The sequence below is a fragment of the Dendrobates tinctorius genome, unplaced genomic scaffold, assembly GCF_039654945.1.
Source record: "Dendrobates tinctorius isolate UK_male_01 unplaced genomic scaffold, ASM3965494v1 ptg000106l, whole genome shotgun sequence".
In the NCBI taxonomy this organism is placed as follows: domain Eukaryota; kingdom Metazoa; phylum Chordata; class Amphibia; order Anura; family Dendrobatidae; genus Dendrobates; species Dendrobates tinctorius.
This window is the reverse complement of record NW_027361774.1, coordinates 1,178,612-1,203,933: the sequence shown is the minus strand read 5'-3', so window position 1 is coordinate 1,203,933 and position 25,322 is coordinate 1,178,612. Positions and strand designations below refer to the sequence as shown.

The window sequence follows — 25,322 nt, the reverse complement described above, 5'->3', positions numbered from 1 at the left end:
AACATGAAGCTGCTTGGAGATGGTCTTATAACTTTTACCTGTAACATGTTTGTCTATAATTTTCTTTCTAATCTCCTGAGACAACTCTTTCCTTCGGTTCCTCTGGTCCATATTGAGTGTGATACACCCCATGTCACCAAACAGCACAGTGAGTATCTGTAGCCTCCTCTATACAGGCCACTCACTGATTCCAGGATTGTTGACACCTGTGATGCTAATTAGTGAACACACCACGATTTACACAATCTGTGGAAGCATGGCTGAAAAGCAATGTCTGACTTTCATTTGTTCATTTTCATAGATTTTTTATTTATTATTACTTTTGTCAGATTTAAGTTATTTCTGTGACCATTGTGGGTTTTTCTGTCATTAAACGAGGGGTACCAACAATTTTGACCCCGTGTGTATAGATTATAACCCTCAGTGAATTAATTAATAACATGGAATCACTTTATGGGGATTTCTACTATTCTGGTTTTCTGTCATTTAGTTATATTAGGGCTTCTGCATATGGTGCGTCCAATCTCATCTGGGATCTGTTCCTGCTGTCCAGCTGGAGTAATCTGCTCCCTACTTCAGCCAATTGGAAAGTACCACACCCTACTAAAGCGCAAAGCACATGGCCGGAATCTGCCAGATACAGCGCTGTTCTCCTCTGGTTCAGTCCTCTGTGCTCAGCTTGTGGCTTGTGTATTTGTTTCCTGCTGTGACCGTGGCCCGTTTACTGACTACTCTTGTGTCTTCTGATTCTGTCCTTCTGGTTCTGACCCAGCTACCTGATTATTCTTCTTGCCATCTAACACCACAGAATAGCAGGTAACACCATGGTCCAAGCCTAGGGGTCCCTGTGTAAGTCCAGATTCCATGTAAGGGTGTTAAAGGGCGATGAGCAAGGCAATCCTTGGGATATGGAAAGCAGAGAAGATAGTGCCAAGCATGTTCATGGTGGACATCTTTTGAGCTGCCAGGTGACTATGAACAGTGCTCCCAATACATTGTGTCTGCAAACTATTCCAGCTAGATCTGCATTCATATAGCTAAATGGCGCTCCTTCCCTTCTGAACACTGCCATGTGCCCAGACAGTAGTGTACAACCGTATGTAGGGTATAGTGCGAAGCTGGAAAATAATTTGTAAGATCCATTTGTTTTCTATTATCCTTTGTGAATAATTTACCACCACATAAAGTGACACACGTCAGATATTAATAATGGGGCCTGATTAAGAACACAAAACTGGCTGCGGGAAGAGGTTAAATCAGAGGATTTTGGAGACTACTGTAATCACACACTGTGACTATAGACAATAACATCTACTGAAATGATCAAACTCCACAGTCTCCATCAGTAATAAATGAGCAGCTAGTGGTGAAACCTCTCTGGGGTAATTAGAGTATGGGGCTCGGTGACCTCACAATTTAAACTATCGTAAGCTCCAATATTTTCTGTCAGATGAGTTTCATGAAGAAATATTACACATTTATAGAGAACTGTGTATAATAGTGCAGAGCTGAGATGTCTTAAAGGGAACCTGTCAGCAGGATTGTGCTCAGTAACCTACAGACACTGTCAGGTCAGCGCCGTTATACTGATTACAATGATACCTGGTGAAGAAATCCGTCTTGTCGTTGTTGTTTAATCTGTATTTGTAGTTTTCAGTTAATGAGATTCTCGTGCTCTGGGGCGGGGCTGTGGGTGGCGCTGCAGGCAGGGCTGGGGCGGGGCTTTATGAGGTGCTCTGATTCCATATTCATCTGTATTGGCTTATGACAGGTCGCTGACCCCTCACTGACCTGCCCCCATTATTACATAATGCATATAATAGTGTTGATATTATTGGTGATAATGCCTATAATATTGTGGCTATTGTGAGACTTAGAAAATAATTACATAGAGCAAAATGACACCAGCGGCCCCTGTCCAGTAGCCTCTATCTCTTACTTATAGATGCTACTGCGCAAGCGCCGCCATCACCGGTGATATTTTGCTGGATGTAATTTTATATAGGCATTATCACCAATAATATCAGCACTATTATATGCATTATGTAATAATGGGGGCAGGTCAGCGAGGGGCCAGCGACCTGTCATAGGCCAATACAGATGAATATGGAATCAGCTAAACTCATAAAGCCCCGCCCACAGCCCCACCCACAGCCCCGCCCCAGAGCACGAGAATCTCATTAACTAAAAACTACAAATACAGATTACACAACAGTAAACCAGAGTTGCCCTCATTTATGGTGGACCATTGGAGCTACTATGGATCCTGAGCAGAAGATTAGAGAAAATAATATTGCTCCCCATTTCAGGAGAGATTGTGCAGTAATCTGAATTCCTTAGGACCAAAAACAATGTAATGTATGACGTGGAGTGAATCCATGACACCAGGACTGGAGCCAACACAGGCGGGAATAAATGTATATTACAGCCCTCAGCCACGCACAGCTTAGAGATCTATCAGGGCACAGGCGGAATGTTTGTCCTGGAGATTATCACAATCCTCCCTGAAGTTAGTTGGTTTTAATACAAATGGAAAAGTCAGGATAAAGGGAAACTCTGCTGTTATTGGACAGAAATTCACACTTGGCCTCACTGCACATTTACTGGTGTCGATCATAAAAGGGAAGTTTGGCCAGAAAGACTGGACCTGGTCTTGTAGGGACCATGAGACATTCAGCAGCACAGAAGGGAGAGAAGATTCATCCGATAAGATCTCAGGGATCTAGGAAGCCAACAGCATCATTACCCTCCACTTTCTCTTACAGGCCCAGCATAAGATTTTTCTTCAAGTGATTTTCTATCTTGTCAGCACATTCTACGTACGCTGTCATTTGGCTTTATAGTTACAGATCTGGGCAGGTAACGGTCAGCGTCTCCTAATGTGAAGGAGAGAATGGCGAATTCCTGTCTCTTTGTCTTGAGAATAAACTTCAGTTGTGTGCAAGCCTTTCCTGAGGAAAGAGAAGACATCTAAGGCCGGGATCATACTACTGTGTGTGATGTGAGAAACTCGCACGAGTCTCTCGCATCAATACCCGCCGACACTCAGGACCGGAGATGCGGTTGCATGTGTTTCTATGTATTTCTATGCAGCTGCAGCTCCGGTCCTGAGTAGTGGCGGCAGCGCCGGATGTTGATTACGAGAGATTCGTGCAAGTTTCTTGCATCACACACGTAGTGCGATTCCGGCCTAACTGTGTTCAGTGTGACTCTTTAAGCGTGCACTCGGCCTATATTGGGTCAGGTACAAGCAATCATATAGATCTCGCTTTAAGGGATCACCCTCACACTAATACCAGGGGGTAGGTGGATCCTCTAGATTGTAAGTTCTATAGAAAAGGGCTTTCAATGCCCAAAGTCAATTCAACAGTTTTGGGTGGAGGAGAATGTTGTGGTCTAGAGGCAAAATGGTGATCATGGTAATACGGCCGGACTACACCACCGATAAAGCAGCCACAGCCGGTGACTGAGAGGAATCTGTGACTTGTCTGCATTCAGTGGTTATTACTCACCTGGGTAGTCATATGTGGGAATCTCCTCTTTACACCACTCATCATCCCTCACATATGTCTCTGTAGTATTAATATGGGTCAGATCTTCACCCTGAAACAAATATTATAAGAGTCACCGACAGATGGAGACGTCCCATCTATGATCAGCTCTAATCCTGCCATCTCCACCGTTCTCATTGCACAAGTATAAAACATATAATAATGGTGGATAAAACAAGACTGAGCACAAGACCTTCACAGCCGTCTACACATCATAGGGGAGATCTCCTGACTAGTGTTGAGCATTCCGATACCGCAAGTATCGGGTATCGGCCGATACTTGCTGTATCGGAATTCCGATACCGACTTCCGATATTTTTTCAATATCGGAATTCGGCATCGGAATCGGAAGTTCAGTTGATTGACGGCCTGACGTCATCATGATGCGCGGTGTGTGCGCATCATGATGCGCCGTCATTTCGGGCCTTCCGGGGGTCTCTGCCGGCCTGCCGGGAAGCTGTGCCGGCCTGCCAGGGGGCTGTGTGGACTGCCCGGGGTCTCTGCCAGCCTGCCGGGGGGCTGTGCCGGCCTGCCGGTGGTCTGTACACCCTGTGGGGGTCTGTACCGGCCTGCCGGGGGGCTGTGCCGGCCTGCCGGGGGGCTGTGCTGATGTCCGGGGGTCTGTGCAAGCATCGTCCGATGGGACTACAAGTCCCATCGGGCGATGCCTGCTACCATGACAGTGATTGACACATTAGCCAATGATGGGACAGTAGTAGTCCCATCATCCGGCTAATGTGTTAAATGTTAAAAAAAAAAAAAAAAATTACTACATACATACTACATGCATGCTACATACATACTACATGCTACATACATACTACATATATACTACATACATACTACTTACATGCTACATACATACTACATGCATGCTACATACATACTACATGCTACATACATACTACATATATACTACATACATACTACATACATGCTACATACATACTACATGCATGCTACATACATACTACATACATACTACATGCATGCTACATACATACTACATATATACTACATGCATGCTACATACATACTACATGCTACATACATACTACATATATACTACATGCATGCTACATACATACTACATGCATGCTACATACATACTACATGCATGCTACATACATACTACATACATACTACATGCTACATACATACCACATATATACTACATACATACAATACATTCATACAATACATACATAGACATACAGTACATATAACATAGAGTAACATACTTACCAATACTTGTCACATTGTTCCCCGAAGCCATTGTCTTTCCGGAATAAATATTAACATAACAAACCACAAAAATACTCACCCACGATCCGAAGCAGTCCACGAGTGTGTCCCACGACGATCTTGGGTAGAGAACGGCAGCATCAGATGATGCTGCCGTTCTCTACGGGCTGCAGGAATCCAATGACGGAAGGTAGGTATCCTTCCGCACTGTATTCCTCCGCCACTTAAAAAAAAAAAAAGTCCCTAGTCTCACTTTATGCCATTGCTGCGTGGGAATTTCCCACACAGCAATGGCATAAAGTGAGACTAGGGACTTTTTTTTTTTTTAAGTGGCGGAGGAATACAGTGCGGAAGGATACCTACCTTCCGTCATTGGATTCCTGCAGCCCGTAGAGAACGGCAGCATCATCTGATGCTGCCGTTCTCTACCCAAGATCGTCGTGGGACACACTCGTGGACTGCTTCGGATCGTGGGTGAGTATTTTTGTGGTTTGTTATGTTAATATTTATTCCGGAAAGACAATGGCTTCGGGGAACAATGTGACAAGTATTGGTAAGTATGTTACTCTATGTTATATGTACTGTATGTCTATGTATGTATTGTATGAATGTATTGTATGTATGTAGTATATATGTGGTATGTATGTAGCATGTAGTATGTATGTAGTATGTATGTAGCATGCATGTAGCATGCAGTATGTATGTAGCATGCATGTAGTATGTATGTAGTATGTATGTAGCATGTAGTATGTATGTAGCATGCATGTAGTATATATGTAGTATGTATGTAGCATGTAGTATGTATGTAGCATGCATGTAGTATATATGTAGTATGTATGTAGCATGTAATATGTATGTAGCATGTAGTATGTATGTAGCATGCATGTAGTATGTATGTAGCATGCATGTAGTATGTATGTAGCATGCATGTAGTATGTATATGGTATGTATGTAGCATGTAGTATGTATGTAGCATGCATGTAGTATATATGTGTTATGTATGTGGTATGTATGTAGCATGCATGTAGCATGCATGTAGTATGTATGTAGTATGTATGTAGTATATATGTAGTATGTATGTAGCATGTAGTATGTATGTAGTATGTATGTAGCATGCATGTAGCATGCAGTATGTATGTAGCATGCATGTAGTATATATGTAGTATGTATGTAGCATGTAGTATGTAGCATGCATGTAGTATATATGTAGTATGTAGCATGTAGTATGTATGTAGCATGCATGTAGTATGTATGTAGTATATATGTGGTATGTATGTAGCATGCAGTATGTATGTAGCATGCATGTAGTATATATGTAGTATGTATGTTGCATGTAGTATGAATGTAGCATGTATGTAGTATGTAGTATGAATGTAGCATGTATGTAGTATGCATGTTGTATGTATGTAGCATGTAATTTTTTTTTTTTTTTTTTTTTTACATTTAACACATTAGCCGGATGATGGGACTACTACTGTCCCATCATTGGCTAATGTGTCAATCACTGTCATGGTAGCAGGCATCGCCCGATGGGACTTGTAGTCCCATCGGACGATGCCTGCACAGACCCCCGGAGCCTGCACAGACCACCGGCAGGCCGGCTCAGCCCCCCGGCAGGCCGGCACAGCCCCCCGGCAGGCCGGCACAGCCCCCCGGCAGGCCTGCACAGCCCCCCGGAGCCTGCACAGCCCCCCGGCAGGCCGGCACAGCCCCCCGGCAGGCCGGCACAGCCCCCCGGAGCCTGCACAGACCACCGGCAGGCCGGCACAGCCCCCCGGAGCCTGCACAGACCCCCTGGCAGGCCGGCACAGCCCCCCGAAAGGCCCGTACAGACCCCAGAGAGGCTGTACAAGGGCAGGAAAGGGTTTTTCTTATTCCGATACCGGAAGTCCCATAGACTTGAATGGGACTTCCGGTATCGGAATCGGCGATACCGATACTTTTTTTAAAGATCGGCCGATACCATCCGATACGATACTTTGAAGTATCGGACGGTATCGCTCAACTCTACTCCTGACACCTTCTCTCCATCTACCTGATGATCCTGAGGAGCACTGGGATCTTCTTGGTTACAGTCCTGTGGAAGAAGAGGACGGGGACATCTCTCTGGTGTTGTCCTCTTACTGGATAGATCTGGAGGAAACACACACAGGGACTGAATTCATTCTCTACATACAGATAATTATAGGCCGTGAGTATTTAGTCCTATTACCTGGTGATGTGAGGGGCTGGGGAACCTCCATTATGACGTTCTTGTACAGATCTTTGTGTCCTTCTAAATACTCCCACTCCTCCATGGAGAAATATACAGCGACATCCTGACACCTTATAGGAACCTGACACATACAATGATACCGTCATCCCCCCGATCCCTTCATAGTGTTACTGTATAATGTCCCAGTGTGGAGCCCCTGAGGCTTCAGTCACCACAGAGGTACTGCACCTTCTCCTAAGGTGTAGTGCCCCACCATCCAGGTAGGGTGGGAATCCTGCCCACACTCCACACCTGCATTACACACACAGGATAGTTCAGTGGGGCCACCTAACAGCTACAGACTGGGGGTTAGTAGAGCACCCCTCGTGGTACCCTGCTTCGTAACACGAGATGTGCTGGGAGGCGGGTGGAGTTAGTATAAAAGAGAGGGAAAGTGTAGGATTTGAGTTCAGTCAGTAGTCAGTCTGACGGGAGGTCAGTCTGGGGTGAGTCCCAGAGAAGAAGGAGTCAGACGAGGGTCTGAGGAAGAGAGCAGGCTGACAGCAGGTCAGCCTGAGAGGGGCTCAAGGTGGAGGAAGACAGTCAGTCAGGAGAGGCTGAGGACTGGTCTTAGGCCTCTTTCACACTTCAGTTTTTTGCATCAGTCAAAATCCGCCAAAAGGACGGATGGCGGATCCGTTTTAGTACTGATGACAACGGATGCCACCTGTCCGTTTTTTTGACGGATCCGACAAATGAAGAATTTTAAAGGAATCGCAGGAGAGAGAGAGAGAGAGAGAGAGAAGAATTTTTTTTTTTTTGTCCGGCACCCAGAAAGAGTTTCGGGTTAAATCAGTGTCTGGAGGATCCGCCACAGAAAAAAACGTTGCAAGCTCCGTTTTGAAATCTTTGAGAATGGTGACGGACAGCAACTTTTGGCGGATCCGCAAAAAAAACGGATGCAACGGACGGCAATCCGTCACAATCCACCAATAATGTAAGTCAATGGGGAAAAAAACGGATCCTCAAAAGAAAATTGCGGATCCGTTTTTTTCAAAACCTGGCGGATTGTGACTGATTGTAAAAAACTGAAGTGTGAAAGAGGCCTTAGTGGAACGAGCTCCTCAGGGAAGGAAGAGAAGGAGAAAGAGATGTAGACTGAAGACTACAGATTCCATGGGAGAGATAGAACAGATCGGAACGAAGGCGAACAGAAGGATGGTGGGAAGCTGGTTGAGAAAGAGAGAGAACCCTTCCAGTCCAGAAAGCGCAAAGGCCGGGGCCCGGTCCCCGAGGTTGATTGGAATCTTTATGTCCGACAACAGACACCGGAGGAGTAGTGAGCCGCTAACGCCTTACTCCCACCATAGACTTGGGACACAACATCAACCGATTTACGAGCCAGGACTCTGAGAGGAGTCCCCGATAGAGGCTACAGCTGTCTGTCATACAAGTAAAGACTAGGAACACCTAGAGAGAGGCATTCCAGGGTAACTAAGTACTGGAGTGCTTCGCACCTAAAGGCGCATTGGAGGAGTCGTTCAGTAAGGGAGAATCCTATGCTGCCTGGAGATGGGCTGGAGCCCTGACCTGGAGAACACAGTACGGAGGCAGGCAGTTGTGTGAACTGCAAACAGTGAGTAAAGCTTTGGAACCGCACACCCTGGTGTCCTCCAGTTATTCCCGCACCGTTACATCTGGGTACCAGCATCCATACCATACTGTGCCTATCCTCATCCATTGCACCTACACTGCCCTGGGACTACAGCTCCACCTGTGGGGAGCTACACCATCTTTGCTGCACCACTCCATCAGTCCCAGCGGATCTGTATGCAGCGTTGGCCCAACACCATACTTGCCAAACACCACGGGTGGCGTCACGAACTACTCATACACGATTCTACCATTAACATCACCGCCACTGACATTGGGCGCCCAGGGCCACGGACCGGGTCGCAGCTGCTGTGACACATGCCCGCCTGACACCGGCCCGGTACCGAGTACCCCGCTGCCCTGGGTGTGACACGAGGGTGACCCAATTTTGGCATCACGAACAGGATGACGAGACCCGATGCCATCGGGTTCTGTGTGCCTTGGATTTACAATTTTCGAAAATCCGCAAAAGACCAAATTTAATAGACTGTAAAATGGACATTAGAAATGGCCGCTGGCGCGGAGAAGAAGGGCGTGAAAAGGGAGGTCCTAAGAAAAGACCGCGAAGAGTATTGGGCCGTCCCTGCCTGAATTACTATGTGACCGATGCATGGCCCACCCCCCGAGGGGTTCGTCTACTGGCTTGGTATGGAGGCGCAGGAAGAAGACACCGCCCTCGGAAGGAGGGACAGAGAAAGCCAGTGGAGAGCAGAAGGGCGGAGCAAGTAGAACGCCAGAACGCCATCTTGGAGAGTGAGGGAAGGAGGCCTGCGGAGTGCGGGGAAGAGCAAACCCCCCGGTGCCATGGCTGAAGGCTCCAACCCGAACTCTGGCATGGACCGACAACAACTAGAAGCTGAGATAGCTGAAGAGATAGTCACTCTGACCACCCGGCTGAGGCAGGAGGCCTTAGGGAGACTGAGCCGGCGGCGCGCCCAGGAGGGGCCTACACCTGCAGTACCCGCGACACCGGTACCCGCCGCTGCTGCACCGGATCTTTTCCTGGCAGACCCCACGGAGCTTGGAGCTGCTGCCATGCTACCAGCAGCGTACTCTGTCCCTTCTCTGCCGCTGATACCGGAGTTGTATACAGCCGAGGGAGCCGAAGCAGAGGAAGAGAAGCTCCGGCCCGGACCTCGCACGGCTGCGCAGGTCCCGCCAGCTACCCCCGCGGACCCGGAGCTGCTGCAGGCCCCACCGCTGGCCCCGGTGTTTCACCAGGCAGCCCCCGTTGCCACCACGCCTACACCGGAGCAGGGGTCGCACCACCAGGAATTCCCAGGTGTATATTCCAGCCTTCCTAATGGGTTGATGAGAAGGAGGACCATGCTGGTGGGAGTACGGCTAGAGCCGGCGCGCCCGATCTGACATCTACAGGTCAGAGGGGGATCTGGATCGTTTTGGGACGGTGATTTCGGGAGGCTACAGCTGTCTGTCATACAAGTAAAGACTAGGAACACCTAGAGAGAGGCATTCCAGGGTAACTAAGTACTGGAGTGCTTCGCACCTAAAGGCGCATTGGAGGAGTCGTTCAGTAAGGTACATATTGGCGGAGTGTGGAAGGGAGAATCTTATCCTGCCTGGAGGTTGGCTGGAGCCCTGACCTGGAGAACACAGTACGGAGGCAGGCAGTTGTGTGAACTGCAAACAGTGAGTAAAGCTTTGGAACCGCACACCCTGGTGTCCTCCAGTTATTCCCACACCATTACATCTGGGTACCAGCATCCATACCATTCTGCGCCTCTCCTCATCCATTGCACCTACACTGCCCTGGGACTACAACTCCACCTGTGGGGAGCAACACCATCTTTGCTGCACCACTCCATCAGTCCCAGCGGATCTGTATGCAGCGTTGGCCCAACACCATACTTGCCAAACACCACGGGTGGCGTCACGAACTACTTTTATAAACTATTCTACCATTAACATCTCCGCCACTGACATTGGGCGCCTAGGGCCATGGACCGGGTCGCAGCTGCTGTGACACATCCCCGCCTGACACAGGCCCGGTACCGAGTACCCCGCTGCCCTGGGTGTGACGCGCGGGGGCGCCCCACCAGCATTCCAAGCAGTGTCACCTCTCCAGTCAGCAGCTCAATCATCTTGTAGATAAGTTCTAGGATCTTCTGGTCATTGATGTCTTCACGTATCAGGAGATGAGGTGCAGGCCCCATGATTTGACTCAGGGATTCTCCCCATCCCTCAGACACAGGGTCCTGACAGCGATCACTAGAGGTCTTCTTCACCACTGTGTAATCCTGGTTATGGAGAGACACATTAATAAATCTCACTACAGACATTTCCAGAGTCCTCACCTCTCCAGTTCTGTCCATCTATTATTACCATAGATAAGAATGATGTAATGTGACGTCATCAGAATCTCTCACCTCTCCAGTGAGACGGAAGAGGATCTCTAGGGTGAGGTGTAATATCCTCTCCGCCATCTTGTCTCTTTCCATATCCATCCTTGATGGGTAAATCAGGAAAATTCTCTTTTGTAGAAGATCTTCACTGAGAGGATCCGATATTGTAGAGACCTGAATGAGAAGAAGATGATCCGATGTAACATCATAAGAATCCTGTGTAATAATACAATTACTGGAGATAATAAGGGAAACATATGAGGAGATTTATTATCTTACAGGGTTTAGTTTTCTTCCCTGACATCTACTAATAAAACCTATATATTTAGGCCATAGACAACAAGCAGTTTCCTCCTCGGAGTCGGCAGCTGAACACGTTCCTCATAGACTCATCTTCCATAACGCTAATTCTCGTCTCATTACCGACACTGGAATCGGCATTAGCAATACTGCAGGAGATATTCATTACACGCGACATGAGAAATAACTTCTTCATACCGCTCCACATACTAGACCTCTGCCCTTCCCTATTAACCTCCCTCTCCAACATCACTGAAGGAGAGCTTACTCATCTCCATTCCAAATCACACCTCACCACCTGTGCACTTGACCCCATCCCTTCCCACCTGCTTCCCAACCTCACTAACATGATCATTCCAGCCCTAACCCATCTCTTCAACCTATCCCTAACTTCTGGTACCTTCCCTTCTGCCTTCAAACATGCCACCATAACACCTATCCTCAAAAAATCAAACCTTGACCCAACTGCTCTGCCCAGCTATCGCCCCATATCACTGCTCCCGTTTGCTTCCAAACTCCTTGAACAGCATGTCCATGCTCAACTTTCCTCCCACCTCTCATCTAACTCCCTCCTTGACATCCTGCAATCTGGCTTCCGCCCCCACCACTCCACTGAAACTGCCCTGACCAAAATTACTAATGACTTACTCAAAGCCAAAGCTAACAGACAGTCCTCCATCCTCCTCCTTCTTGACCTGTCCTCTGCCTTTGACACAGTTGACCACTGCCTACTGCTACAGATTCTTTCTTCCCTTGGCATAAAAGACCTTGCCCTGTCCTGGATTTCCTCATACCTTTCTGACCGCACATTCAGCGTTTCCCACTCCCACACTACCTCCTCATCCCGCCCCCTCTCTGTTGGAGTCCCCCAAGGCTCTGTCCTGGGGCCCCTACTTTTTTCCATCTATACTCTTGGCCTAGGACAACTCATAAAGTCCCATGGCTTCCAGTACCACCTGTATGCAGATGACACTCAGATCTACCTCTCTGGCCCAGATGTCACCTCTCTGCTGTCCAGAATCCCGGAGTGTCTATCAGCCATATCCTCCTTTTTCACCTCTCGCTTTCTAAAACTCAACGTAGACAAAACTGAACTCATTATCTTTCCTCCATCTCGCGTATCTTCCCTACCCGATCTATCTATTATGGTAAATGGCATCATGCTCTCTCCCGCACCTGAAATCCGCTGCCTTGGAGTAACTCTCGACTCTGCCCTGTCCTTCAAACCACACGTCCAATCTCTTGCCACCTCCTGTCGCCTCAAGCTCAAAAATATTTCCAGAATCCGTCCCTTCCTCAGTCTTCAATCTACTAAAACTCTTGTACATGCCCTCATCATCTCCCGCCTTGACTACTGTAACACTCTCCTCTGTGGCCTCCCCGCTAACTCTCTTGCACCACTCCAGTCTGTCCTCAATTCTGCTGCCCGACTAATCCACCTCTCTCCTCGCTACTCCCCTGCCTCTCCCCTCTGCAAATCCCTCCATTGGCTCACAATTCCCCAACGAATCCAGTTCAAGCTACTAACACTGACCTACAAAGCCATCCACAACCTTTCCCCTCCCTATATCTCTGAACTAATCTCCCAATATCTTCCCTCACGTATTCTTCAATCCTCCCAAGACCTCCTACTCTTCTCCACACTTATTCGTTCCTCACACAACCTCCTCCAAGATTTCTCCCGAATATCCCCTATCCTCTGGAATGCCATGCCTCAACACGTCCGATTATCCACCACCCTCGGATCCTTCAAACGGAACCTGAAAACCCATCTTTTCAGGAAAGCTTACAGACTGCAATAACCATTCTGCCGCCTCACCACCACCTGAGCTGCCGCCTCATCACCACCAGAGCTGCTGCACCCCCGACCTTCTGTCTCTTCCCCACTATCCCGTAGAATGTAAGTCCGCAAAGACAGGGTCCTCTCCCCTCTGTACCAGTCTGTCATTGTAAATTTGTTTACTGTTAATGATATCTATAACTTTGTATGCAACCCCCCTTGTCATGTACAGCACCATGGAATTAATGGCGCTATATAAATAAATAATAATAATAATAATAATAATAATGATGAGGACGACATCTTCATCTTCTACTGCGGCTCTAGAGACAGATTTGGCCAGAGTCGGTCACTGCCTCCATCCCCACCGGCCGTCTATATGAAGGTTTCCCGTCTTCCCCGCACTGGAATCTTCTATCACGTTAGATCTCAGCTCTGAGTCACACACAGAAGTTTGAGGCTTTTAGAAAAGATTTTTAGTTTCCACAAACACAACAGACAGAAATGATCTGATCCCAAAGTCTCCATGTACAGTGATTTATGGGGATTATTTCTGGCCTTAGGCTTTCCTATATTACAAGAAAAACTCCAGAAAAAGCCGATATTAAAATGTTTCTAAAGAAAATTGGCTCCAACAATTCTTGTAAGAAGAAAAATATATGCAAAAAGCAGAAGACACATTTATTTATTTTTAACATGTTAAATATTTATGAAAAACTAGCTGAAGAGCCCGGCGCTGTCAGGGCATAGTAACTAACTGTGGTTAGTTATAGCAAATTATAATTATCCTCCATCCCATAGTCCCGTGCCCATATACCCATCATACATATCCTCCATCCCATAGTCCCATGCCCATATACCCATCATACATCCTTCATCTCATAGTCAACCATTATGTCATCATAGTGAGCGGCGGCAGGGCTAGCAACCTATGATGACATCAGCGTCGCCATGGCAACCATTATGACATCATAATGAGGGGTGGGGCTTGACACACACACACTTCTTCCCCATTATGTAGATAGGGCCAAATTGTTTGGTGAATTGGAACACGCGGGGTTAAAATTTTACCTCACAACATAGCTTAGGACACTCTTGGGGTCCAGACGTGTGACTGTGCCAAATTTTGTGACTGTAGCTGCGACAGTGCGGATGCCAATCCCGGACATACACACCCACATTCAGCTTTATATATTAGATAAATTAATCTTTTTGTGCCCCAGAACATAGATGTACACTGCAGGGACGGCACAGAGGAGGCTGCAACAAAAACCCTGACAGTTTAACCCCTTGCTGCTGTGAAAAGCAAACATGACATCTAAGAAGGTGTGACAGAGTTTGGCTGAATGCCCCCCACCTCCAAGTACTCGATAGTATGGGGCGGCCTAGTTACTATGATACTTACATGCCTAATACTGGGGTCTGGGCTGCAATGTATGAAGGTCTATTAGGCCGGGCCAGAGGCAGCGTCCAATAAGTTACCTTATAACGTCCCCATACACATTAGAATAAAGTTCCATGAAAGCACTGATTTCGGGGGGTTTGGCCGACCATATAATGTATTTGGGGGCCTCCCGACAGATGATGTCAGGGTAGAGAAGGATCTGACATCCTGAATTTCAGAGGATAATCTGTTTGTTCTTCCTGTAGATAATCCTCCTCTAGAGGAGAATGGAGGCGACTCTCTCATACAGACCACAGGAAAGCTGCAATATTTGTGTGTATGGGGGAGTCGGGAGAGACATGTGACAGAGTCTGGAGACGCCATGGAGAGCGATCTACTGCCTGCAGCATCCTTCAGCATGACCGGTTTGGCAGTGGTCAGTTATGGTGTGGGGTGGCATTTCTTTGGAGGCCGCACGATGTTGGGCTGTGAGCACAACCCCCATGGAGACAAAATTGTGCCTTTACCTGGAGATAAATTCCCAGTGGGGGGCAATTTCCAAAATGCAATAACTTAAGTGGGGAATTCAGCTCTTTTCGCACTTAAGGGATCTGTATATGGAGTCTACAAACCACAGTGGGAAAAATAAGTATTTGTTACGCTGCCAATTTTGGGGCTAAAGTCACATTTTTGTGAGAAAAAAAGTAAAATTGTCATTTTTTCCTTCCACATTGCTTAAATTCCTGTCACACTATTCGAATTTAGATATTGTCCTGGTCAGAAAGGAGAATACAGGGAGCAAAAGGATTAATAGGACTCACAGGAGGAACCAGCCAAGAAAGCAGAAGATCCAGGAGTGTCCGCCACTAGTGATGTGTCGTTCGGGAATGATGAGAGCCGGCAATCTATGAGAAAAGAGGTAGACACGAAAGGAGGGTGGTAACAGTTGCCCTGATTGTATGAACCAGCCATAGTGTTAAGTGTGTAACAGTACAGACACAGAGGGCTAATGGATGCATAAAGCATGTGGGAACATGATGCAGGGAACCTGGTTAAGGTAAAACTTTTGGCTGTGCCACACAGGGATAGATTAGGTTAATGTGTTGAGGCGATAGGCTAGTATAAATAAATGCGTTTTCAGGGCACGCTTAAAATTGTGGGGATTGGGGACTAATCGTATTGACCTGGGAAGTGCATTCCAAAGAATTGGTGCAGCACATGTATAGCCTTGGAGACGGGCGTGGGAGGTTCTGATTATTGAGGATGCTAACCTCAGGTCATCAGCAGAACGGATGGTGCCGGTAGGATGGTATACTGAAACAAGGGAGGAGATGTAGGGTGGAGCTGAGCAATGAAGAGATTTGTGGGTGAGGGTAATAAGTTTGTACTGGATTCTGGAGTGGATGGGTAGCCAGTGTAATGACTGGCACAAGGTAGAGGCATCGGTGTAACGATTGGCGAGGAATATGATCCTGGCAGCAGCATTCAAGACAGATTGGAGGGGGGAGAGTTTGGTAAGAGGGAGACCGATTAGAAGAGAGTTACAATAGTTGAGACGAGAATGAATAAGAGAAACAGTAAGAATTTTTGCAGAGTCAAAAGTAAGAAAAGGTCGAATTCTAAAAATGTTTTTGAGGTGCAGATAACAAGAGCGAGACAGTGATCGAATGTGGGGGGCAAAGGAAAGCTCGGTGTCAAGTATGACCCCAAGACAGCGAGCATGTTGCTGGGGAGGAATAGTGGAACCGCACACGGAAATGGCAATGTCGGGTATAGGTACATTAGTAGAGGGAGGAAACACAAGGAGTTCAGTCTTTGACAGGTTCAGTTTCAGATATAGTGAGGACATGATGTTAGACACAGTGTTTACACAATCGCCGGTGTTTTCTAGAAAGGCTGGCGTGATGTCAGGAGAGGAAGCATATAACTGGGTGTCATCAGCATAGAGATGGTACTGGAAACCAAATCTACTGATTGTTTGACCAATAGGGGCAGTGTACAAAGAGAAGAGGAGGGGGCCTAGGACTGATCCTTGAGGAACTCCAACAGTAAGGGGAACATGAGAGGAGGAGGAGCCAGCAAAAGATACCGTAAAGGAGCGGTCAGAGGGATAGGAGGAGAACCAGAAGAGAACGGTGTCCTTGAGGCCAATGGAATGGAGCATAGTGAGGAGGAGCTGATGATCCACAGTGTCGAATGCTGCAGAGAGATCCAAGAGAATTAGCATGGAGTAATGACCATTTGATTTCGCTGACAGTAGATCATTAGAGACTTTAGTGAGGGCAGTTTCAGTAGAGTGTAAAGATTAAAGATTAAGTAGAGTGTAAAGAGCGGAAACCGGATTGGAGAGGGTCGAGAAGAGAGTTATCAAAGAGATAGCAGATAAGACGGGAGTGGACCAGGCGTTCCAGGAGTTTAGAGATGAAGGGAAGATTAGAGACAGGTCTATAGTTAGCGGCACAGTTTTGTTCGAGGGATGGTTTTTTAAGTAGTGGATGTATGACGGCATGCTTAAATGAGGAGGGAAAGATACCAGAAGAGAGAGAGAGGTTAAATATTTTAGTTAGGTGAGGGGTGACAGCAGGGGAAAGGGACTGGAGGAGATGTGATGGAAATGGGTCACTGGTGCAAGTGGTTGGGCGAGAAGATGCAAGGAGCCTGCTTACTTCTTCTTCTGTGACTAGTTCAAAATCAGAGAGTGCACTAGATGCAGTGGGGGAGGGAGGACAGTGCATGGTATGAGGTGATTGGGAGATAATTTCCTGTCGGATCTGGTTAATTTTTTCTTTGAAGTAATTGGCCAGATCGTCAGCTCGAAGCTCCGTGGTTGGGGCCTGTACTCTTGGGTTGAGTAGAGAATGAAAAGTGTCAAAGAGATGTTTAGGGTTATTGGACAGTGAGGTGATGAGGGTGTTGAAATAGGTTTGTTTTGAGAGGTGAAGGGCAGTGTTGTATGTTCGAAGCATAAACTTATAATGGATGAAATCTTCGGGTAGGTTGGATTTTCTCCACAGACGTTCGGCGCACCTGGAACACCACTACCATTACCAGCTCCCTGTACAGTCTGATGAAAGGGCTAAAAAGCCTTCACTAGACCCCTATACAGCTGTATAATGAGGCCAGGCTTTATAGTGAAGGGACAGGAGTGAGGGCCTGTGCCCAGAAGCTACAGTCTGAGGAAAGGGCTAAAAAGCCTTCAATAGACCCCTGTACAGCTGTATAATGAGGCCCAGGCTTTATAGTGAAGGGACAGGAGTGAGGGTCTGTGCCCAGGAGCTACAGTCTGAGGAAAGGGCTAAAAAGCCTTCACTAGACCCCTGTACAGCTGTGTAATGAGGCCCAGGCTTTATAGTGAAGGGACAGGAGTGAGAGCCTGTTCCCAGGAGCTACAGTCTGAGGAAAGGGCTAAAAAGCCTTCACTAGACCCCTGTGCAGCTGTATAATGAGGCCCAGGCTTTATAGTGAAGGGACAGGAGTGAGGGCCTGTTCCCAGGAGCTACAGTCTGAGGAAAGGGCTAAAAAGCCTTCACTAGACCCTTGTACAGCTGTATAATGAGGCCCAGGCTTTATAGTGAAGGGACAGGAGTGAGGGCCTGTGCCCAGGAGCTACAGTCTGAGGAAAGGGCTAAAAAGCCTTCACTAGACCCCTGTACAGCTGTATAGTGAGGCCCAGGCTTTATAGTGAAGGGACAGGAGTGAGGGCCTGTTCCCAGGAGCTACAGTCTGAGGAAAGGGCTAAAAACCCTTCACTAGACCCCTGTACAGCTGTATAGTGAGGCCCAGGCTTTATAGTGAAGGGACAGGAGTGAGGGCCTGTTCCCAGGAGCTACAGACTGAGGAAAGGGCTAAAAAGCCTTCACTAGACCCCTGTACAGCTGTATAATGAGGCCCAGGCTGTATAGTGAAGGGACAGGAGTGAGGGCCTGTGCCCAGGAGCTACAGTCTGAGGAAAGGGCTAAGAAGCCTTCACTAGACCCCTGTACAGCTGTATAATGAGGCCCGGGCTTTATAGTGAAGGGACAGGAGTGAGGGCCTGTTCCCAGGAGCTACAGTCTGAGGAAAGGGCTAAAAAGCCTTCACTAGACCCCTGTACAGCTGTATAGTGAGGCCCAGACTTTATAGTGAAGGGACAGGAAGGAGAAAAGTGGGGAAAGGAGCCAGAAGAGCCGGACTGCCCATCACTAACCTGCAGAGCCGCACTCCACATATATGGCTGCTCTGTGCACAGGACCTGTGATGAGGTCACAGTAGGGGAGGAGTCAGGGGTCACATGATCTCCGGAGTGAAGAGGCTCCATGGAGGCTTCTCCTCAGTCAGTGACATTCCCGCCATTATTTGCCCCTCACTACTGGCACAATTACCCCGCGCCGCCTTTTCTACACAGTGTTATGTGTGGAATGTAACGTGTGATTTCTCTGGAGGGAAATAGACCCCACACAGGAGGGAATTCTCACCAGTTACCGGCCGTCTACTATATGGCGGCATATGATTGTGGTATTGACTCCACACCAGGAGTTAAAATGCCCAAATCTCGGTTATTTCCCCCCTTCCAGAGTCCGGCTGAGGCCGGGGTCACACTTGGGAGAAACTCGCCCGAGTCTCGCACCTCAGGGCCCTTGTGGATTGGCCTCTGTAGGGGAAACGACACCGGCTGTCAGGGACAGGGGGCCCCAACATAAATCCAATATTCGCTGTAAGAAAACCCAACCTGATGCCGCCATTCGGGGTAACCAATGCTCCGGCAGTCTGTGACAATGTCAGTAATTATATTTTTCTCACTGATTGGTAGATTTGTGGTAATTTTCCTGGATGATATAGTGAGTTACTCCCGTCCTCTGGAGGAGCATGCTGAGCCTGTCAGACAGGGTCTCCAGGTTCTATGTGACAACTATTTATTTGGTAACCTGGAGAAATGACAATTTGTGGTCCAGCAGGTCCAGTTCTCAGGACATTTGTCTTCTGCATTGGGGTCTCAGATGGACCCCGTTACGGTCCCAGCAGTCCCTTCATTGGTTTTAACCAAGTAACCTGAAAGTGTTACAGAGATTTCTTGTAGTCGAGAAACTGGGGAACAAACAAGCGAAAAATAGGGTCTTACCTGATAACCAGATGTAATGAGAGTAGGGGAGTGTTACACTCACCTGATGGAGCGGCGCCTTTACACCATGCTCAATGCATAAATCAGCTGCTGCCGGACCCGGGGCCAAAGACCGAGCAGAAGAGCTGATCCGGGTATAATGTGTCTGTACCTGCGCTGCTGATTGAGACGATCGGAGATGGAGATTTTCCTTAAAAACGTTTATTCCAATAGGTTTTCAAAGTCAACGCGTTTCACAGTCACGCAGGACGTCTTCCTCAGGACAAAACCTGGGAGCGGATAAACATGTCAAGCCTGGAACGTTTTATATGCAGTCTTTATAATATTAATAATAATAATCTTTTTATTTATATAGCGCCAACATATTACGCAGCGCTTTACAGTTTGCACACATTATCATCGCTGTCCCCGATGGGGCTCACAATCTAAATTCCCTATCAGTATGTCTCTGGAATGAAAAAAAACACCAACAAAGCACAAAATGTCAAAGTTCATGAGAAAGTCCGTCACACAAAGATAAATTATAGTTCATGAGAAAACAGAACACACTTACATACAATAATTATATTATAAAGCGCCTATGAATGAAGTGAGGTCACCTAAAAGAATGAATAAAGATATACTGTATCTTTCGGACTATAAGACGCACCGGACCATAAGACGCACCCCAAAGTTTCAGGAGGAAAATAGGGCAAAAGTTAATGTGTCAAATGGGGGTCTGTCCCACAGTCTGAATTCAGTAAACCCGGGGGGGGGGATCGGCAGCGCTGGTGGAGCCGGGTCACAGGAGGTGTTCGGGGATCCGGCGATGATCTGACTTATCCCAGGCTGGTGCAGCAGGAGCCTCTGTAACATCTGAAATCTCACTGAGCCCATTTGGAGTAAGGGGGTTTAGTTTATAAATCCAGAAGATTTCTTTCCGATGTAGTTGTCCAATGCGATTCTGATCCTGTGGGGGAATCTCCTCTGTGGGGAATATTCTCAGTTGTGTGGAATCTTTCTTGTGTTTGATGGTGCAGTGACGTGAAAGCCCATGTTGGAGAAAACCCTATGGAGTATTGGAGCGGTGTGAGTTCAGCCTTTTGTGGAGGGGTTGGGTCGTCCTTCCCACATATAATTTCTGGTATGAGCATATAATCACGTATGTAACATAACTGGTGGGGCATGACATGGGATTTTGGTCGGGAAAATTTCACCAGTAGAAATAAGGGTGAGATCAGAGAGACCATGGCAGATCGAGTCACAACAGAGGCAAGTTTTCAGATTGCATGTAATGAGTTTATTCGGGAGACAGGCGACTTTTAGCAAATCTTCCTTCTTCTCTTTTATGTTTCTTGGTGCTAGGACATTTTTCAATGATGGAGGTCTTCAAAATGTCAAAAAGGGATTGCTGGGTAATGTTTTTCCCACTCCAGCTGTCTGACATGCTCATGATGCTCCTGCAGAGGACGTGAGTAACTCAATATATCATCCAGGTAAACTACCGCAAATCTACCCATCGGGGAGAAAAAAAATGAAATATTTAAAGACTGCCGGAGCATTGTTTAATCTGAATGGCATCACCAAATTTTCAATATGCCCCTCCGGTGTATTGAATGCGGCCTTCCATTCATCACCATTGTGTATACGTATAAGAGTAATCATAAGGAATTGAAAGAATTGTCACCCAGATCCTTCTTACAATTTTATTCCATGGTGAAACGTGACATCAAACCATATTAGAGTGCGGCGTGCAGGTAGCAGGGAGCTATACAGAGGATAGAGCCTGACGACTACGGCCGTTTCGCACTTGCTTAGCGCTTCTACCGGTCCATGCTTGTCAGGGGGTTACACCACTTCTTTTTAACAAGGGTTAGGGAATGGTTAACTGAGAAGTGCAAAACATTTACAGTGAGTACAGTGAGATGATTAATATAAAAAATTAAAAGAAATATAACATATATCACAGCCACACAGACATATTCAATGTATCACTGAGGCCAAGAGGAACTTGTGCATCGCAATCCACAATCCATGCTGCTTCTCTTGTTAGTAGTAATCTATTCTGGTCACCGCCTTGTACAGGATAATCAGCGGGCTCAATTCCTGGAGATCTCAGCACATTGGGGTCCGCATTATGGACCTCTCTTATATCATTAATGTCACAGATCCTTTTAGTTATTCTGTCCAAATTGTGAATAAATCTCATATTAACCTTATTCTCCTCATTCAGATATTTAATGAAATCATTAACCCCTTTCTGTCCCAGCCCTCACCAGAAACACATCATCCACGTACCGGTGGTCCGCACGGAGGTGTCAGGTGGGGGTTTTACACTATAAATATATTTATCTTCAAAGTCTGGCAAGAACAAATTAGTGAAACTTCAGCATCTGGCGCCCCCATCGCTGTCCCCGTCATCTGGGTGGACCAGCTGCCCCCAAAAGAGAAGGCCTTATGGGACAATATAACATTCAGGCTTTCCAGGATGAATCCAATATACTCATCTGTTTCAGCAGTTTTTCCATAGATTTTTTATTGCTTCCAGTCCTGTGATTTGTGGAATTCGTGCGTACAAGCTCCCGACGTCGATCAAAGCCAATTTATGACCCTCCTGCCAATCTATGACAAAATTACGTATTTATGGATGGCACAATTCCACAAAAAATGCTGTAATGAGCGATCACAATTGTACTAATAAAAACGTTATCTCGTCCTGCAGAAAATAATCCATCATACAGCTCCACCGGAGGAAAATAACAATGTTACGGGGCTCGGGAAATGGAGAAACTGCTCCAAAAATGTTTCTTTCCAAACCTCAGATTTTTTTTCTCCACTAAAAGAATAATAAAACCTGGACATGTTCGGTGTCGCCGTAATCATAGTGATGAGGAGAATCATATTACATGGTCAATTATACCACAAAATGTACAAAAATAATTCACAATAAACAATGTCAGAATTGTTTTTTCACAATTTCACCGCACTTGGAATTTTTCCCTCGTTTTTGAGTACAATATGTGGTAAAATTAAGGGAGTCATTGAAAAGTACAACTCACCCCTCAAACATCAAGCCCTCATATGTCTATGTGGACAGAGAGATAAAGAGTTATGGCTCTGGGAAGAAGGGAAGGAAAAAACGGAAACAAAAAAACGAAAATGGGCCGCAGCATGAAGGGGTTAATTGCGTCTTTCTGCCACTTACAGGGAAAGTTAGAAATTAGTTGTGTCAGGTCAGCGTTATGTTCATGGCTTCTGATTTAGAGGAGTTGACTATAAAACACATACCTGTGATTCCAGCTTACTCCGTGTCTCTGGCACCGATAGGGTCCTGGTTACCAATAGGGGGCGACTGGGAAAAGATCTGGTCACAATTAGAGACTAAATGGATCCGGCCATTAAATCCCTGACATCCCAATGGTGTAGATGAAGTTCTCCGCTTCTCCCCTTTCCTATAGGGGGTTTGGTGGAATTCGTTCTCTACACTCTTTATTACATAGAACAGTTTTCTCTGATCTCAATGTGTCTTATTTGTTTCTTATTTCCCCATAATACACCGGTCACAAGATCGCCGATCTGCACTTTACTCTCCGATGGTGACGATCCTCTAGACATCCGGACAGTCAGGAGCATTGGACCCCATCTGTGTCTCCCCACTATTCTAACAATGGACGCTCTCTCCGCCATCATTTCCTCCTCTATACGGTTATTACGGGGAATGACGCTGTGATGACTTCTCTTCTGGGAGAGACACAGATCACAGGTGACTAATATTGCAGTGTGAAGAGAAACTTATATTTCCGGTATTTTTCTGCCCTTACATTGTGGGTTATGAGGTGTTTGGGGCTTGTTTTTTGTTCCGCCCTTTTCCTTTGTTGTTATCTTTCCAGTTGGTAATTGGGATTCTAATATAAGCCCATATATCCCGGGAAGTGTCAGGTGCTGGGATCTCATTATATTATTAATAACAATTTCATTCCCGGTTATTCCCGTCATTTATTGCTCATTACATTCTCTCTATATAATAACAGATTCCTCTTTGTTACACGTCCTAATACTGATCATTTATATCTCTATACTGTAGAGGAAACATTTCTAGGAGTGTATACACTTCACCACAAACACTTCCCATAGATTTTATTATCATCACTGTTATTAAGCTGCTTTTCTCTTTATATCTTTACCATATCACTGTTTATTCTCTTTTCTTACCCGTTGCACAGTTGCTCTCTCACTGGTCACTTGGTGGGGTCACATTTGGCTCTTTTCACCTGCATAGTTTTGTTTCCGGACCCCCCTCACTATCACTTTACCTGATTGATCGCTACCAGATGGCTCTATGCAGCATTATTCATCTTGGTCTTACCAACAGGTTTTCATCCTGAACCTCCTGCTTCACTGGGGAAGATGTGACCGGGGAACAGCCCCAATTCCTTTAGGAACACCCCCACTTTACCCCAGAGTTACTCCCCTTGCCTGGATTAGTGCAGGACCTTGGTGTGTTGGAAACACTTATCCGTACCCTCTGAGGAAGCTGATGTGGCGAAACGCCCGTAAGAGGGAATAGTGGTGAATCTGCCATCTTTCTCTGTACACTCCCGGCATGTCGCCTGTAGGATCTGTAATCTCCATCTCTTGTTAGGATGGTTCCTCCTTTACACTATATGGGCTGTGCTGTATTCCTGGGATATCCCATATAGCACTGGCTGCACTTTATATCTCCTATCTGTACTCCAGGGATGTAATGCGCTGTCAGCTCTTTATTCTCTCACTATTTATACCCTTTGCTCTGTGTCCTCTCATTATATAAGCTATTCATCTATAAGTGCACAGGATCTATTCCCCTTATACACTGATATCCAGTGATAGATCTACAATCCGGTTCCATATATCTATGTATGGATTTATCTTACACTCAGTAAATACGGTGCACTTATCTCATCCCCACCTTGATAGTGACGCTCTCTTAGGATACATGTTACTCTATGATGGCACTTTTGCACATGGCCACTAGATGGCGCTACATTTGACATTTGCCTGAATTTTTATATCTACACATGATTTACACAAATTATATTTTCTTGTGGTAACTCTATACTATTTACCATTAGAAGCTGTGTATTTCTGTAATTATTTGTATGCATACATGATTAATTACTTCTGTCTCTGTAAAAACAATCCCCTTTAACCCTTTCTGACATTGGGTGTAAATGTACGCCGATGTCGGACTCCCTCCCTTTGATGTGGGCTCCGGCGCTGAGCCCACATTTTTTTCCGGCACATGATGGGCCGGAAATTCCACCCATCGGTGACCCTGTCACGTGATCGCGGGTCACCATTGGGTTGGCATGACAGCTAGAGGTCTCCAAGAGACCTCTATGGTTTTGCCATTGCTCGATCCTATGAGCGCTGACGATATGGTCGGCGCTCATAGCAAGTGAGCATCTCTGCTACACACAGGAGATCTGGTCATCGCCTCTATGTAGCAGAGCCAATAGGGATATAGCAGCTTCTAGTTTCCCATGGACATTATTGAAGCATACCTGTGGAGACATGGGGGAGTAGCGGGTGCTCCGGTCCGCTAGCCGAAACCACATGGACCAAAGATCGTCCTGCCAAACTCCCGCTGTCATTTTAACGTGGTCAAAATGCTACTCAGACAACACAGGGTGAGGGTAAAACAGTGTGGGCAATGCTTTATTGTACCACAAAACAGGCAGATAACACATAGAACAGTCCCAGCACAGTACTGAAGATGGGGCACATTACAGAGTC

General features: G+C 46.5%; 2 protein-coding genes across 2 annotated transcripts in view; both read right to left on the bottom strand.

Annotated features, from left to right (window-relative positions):
• Positions 1 to 25,322, bottom strand: part of LOC141100556 (uncharacterized) — an 84,824-nt gene that overhangs the window by 4,233 nt on the left and 55,269 nt on the right.
• Positions 6,860 to 15,377, bottom strand: LOC141100554 (gastrula zinc finger protein XlCGF66.1-like). The gene is made up of 4 exons (XM_073589114.1): positions 15,292 to 15,377; positions 11,031 to 11,180; positions 10,722 to 10,901; positions 6,860 to 7,132 (listed from the first exon to the last, which is right to left on the bottom strand). Exons 2-4 carry the CDS (start codon positions 11,106 to 11,108, stop codon positions 6,965 to 6,967), a joined length of 426 nt encoding a protein of 141 aa, XP_073445215.1. The 5' UTR covers positions 11,109 to 11,180; positions 15,292 to 15,377; the 3' UTR covers positions 6,860 to 6,964.

Coding starts and splice junctions, on each gene's coding strand:
- LOC141100554 (XM_073589114.1), bottom strand. CDS start 11,108: ATGGATATGGAAAGAGACAAGATGGCGGAGAGGATATTACACCTCACC. Junction 10,902..11,030: donor TCTTCCGTCTCACTGGAGAG/GTGAGAGATTCT, acceptor CTCCATAACCAG/GATTACACAGTGGTGAAGAA. Junction 7,133..10,721: donor TTGAGCTGCTGACTGGAGAG/GTGACACTGCTT, acceptor TGTATGTGTCAG/GTTCCTATAAGGTGTCAGGA.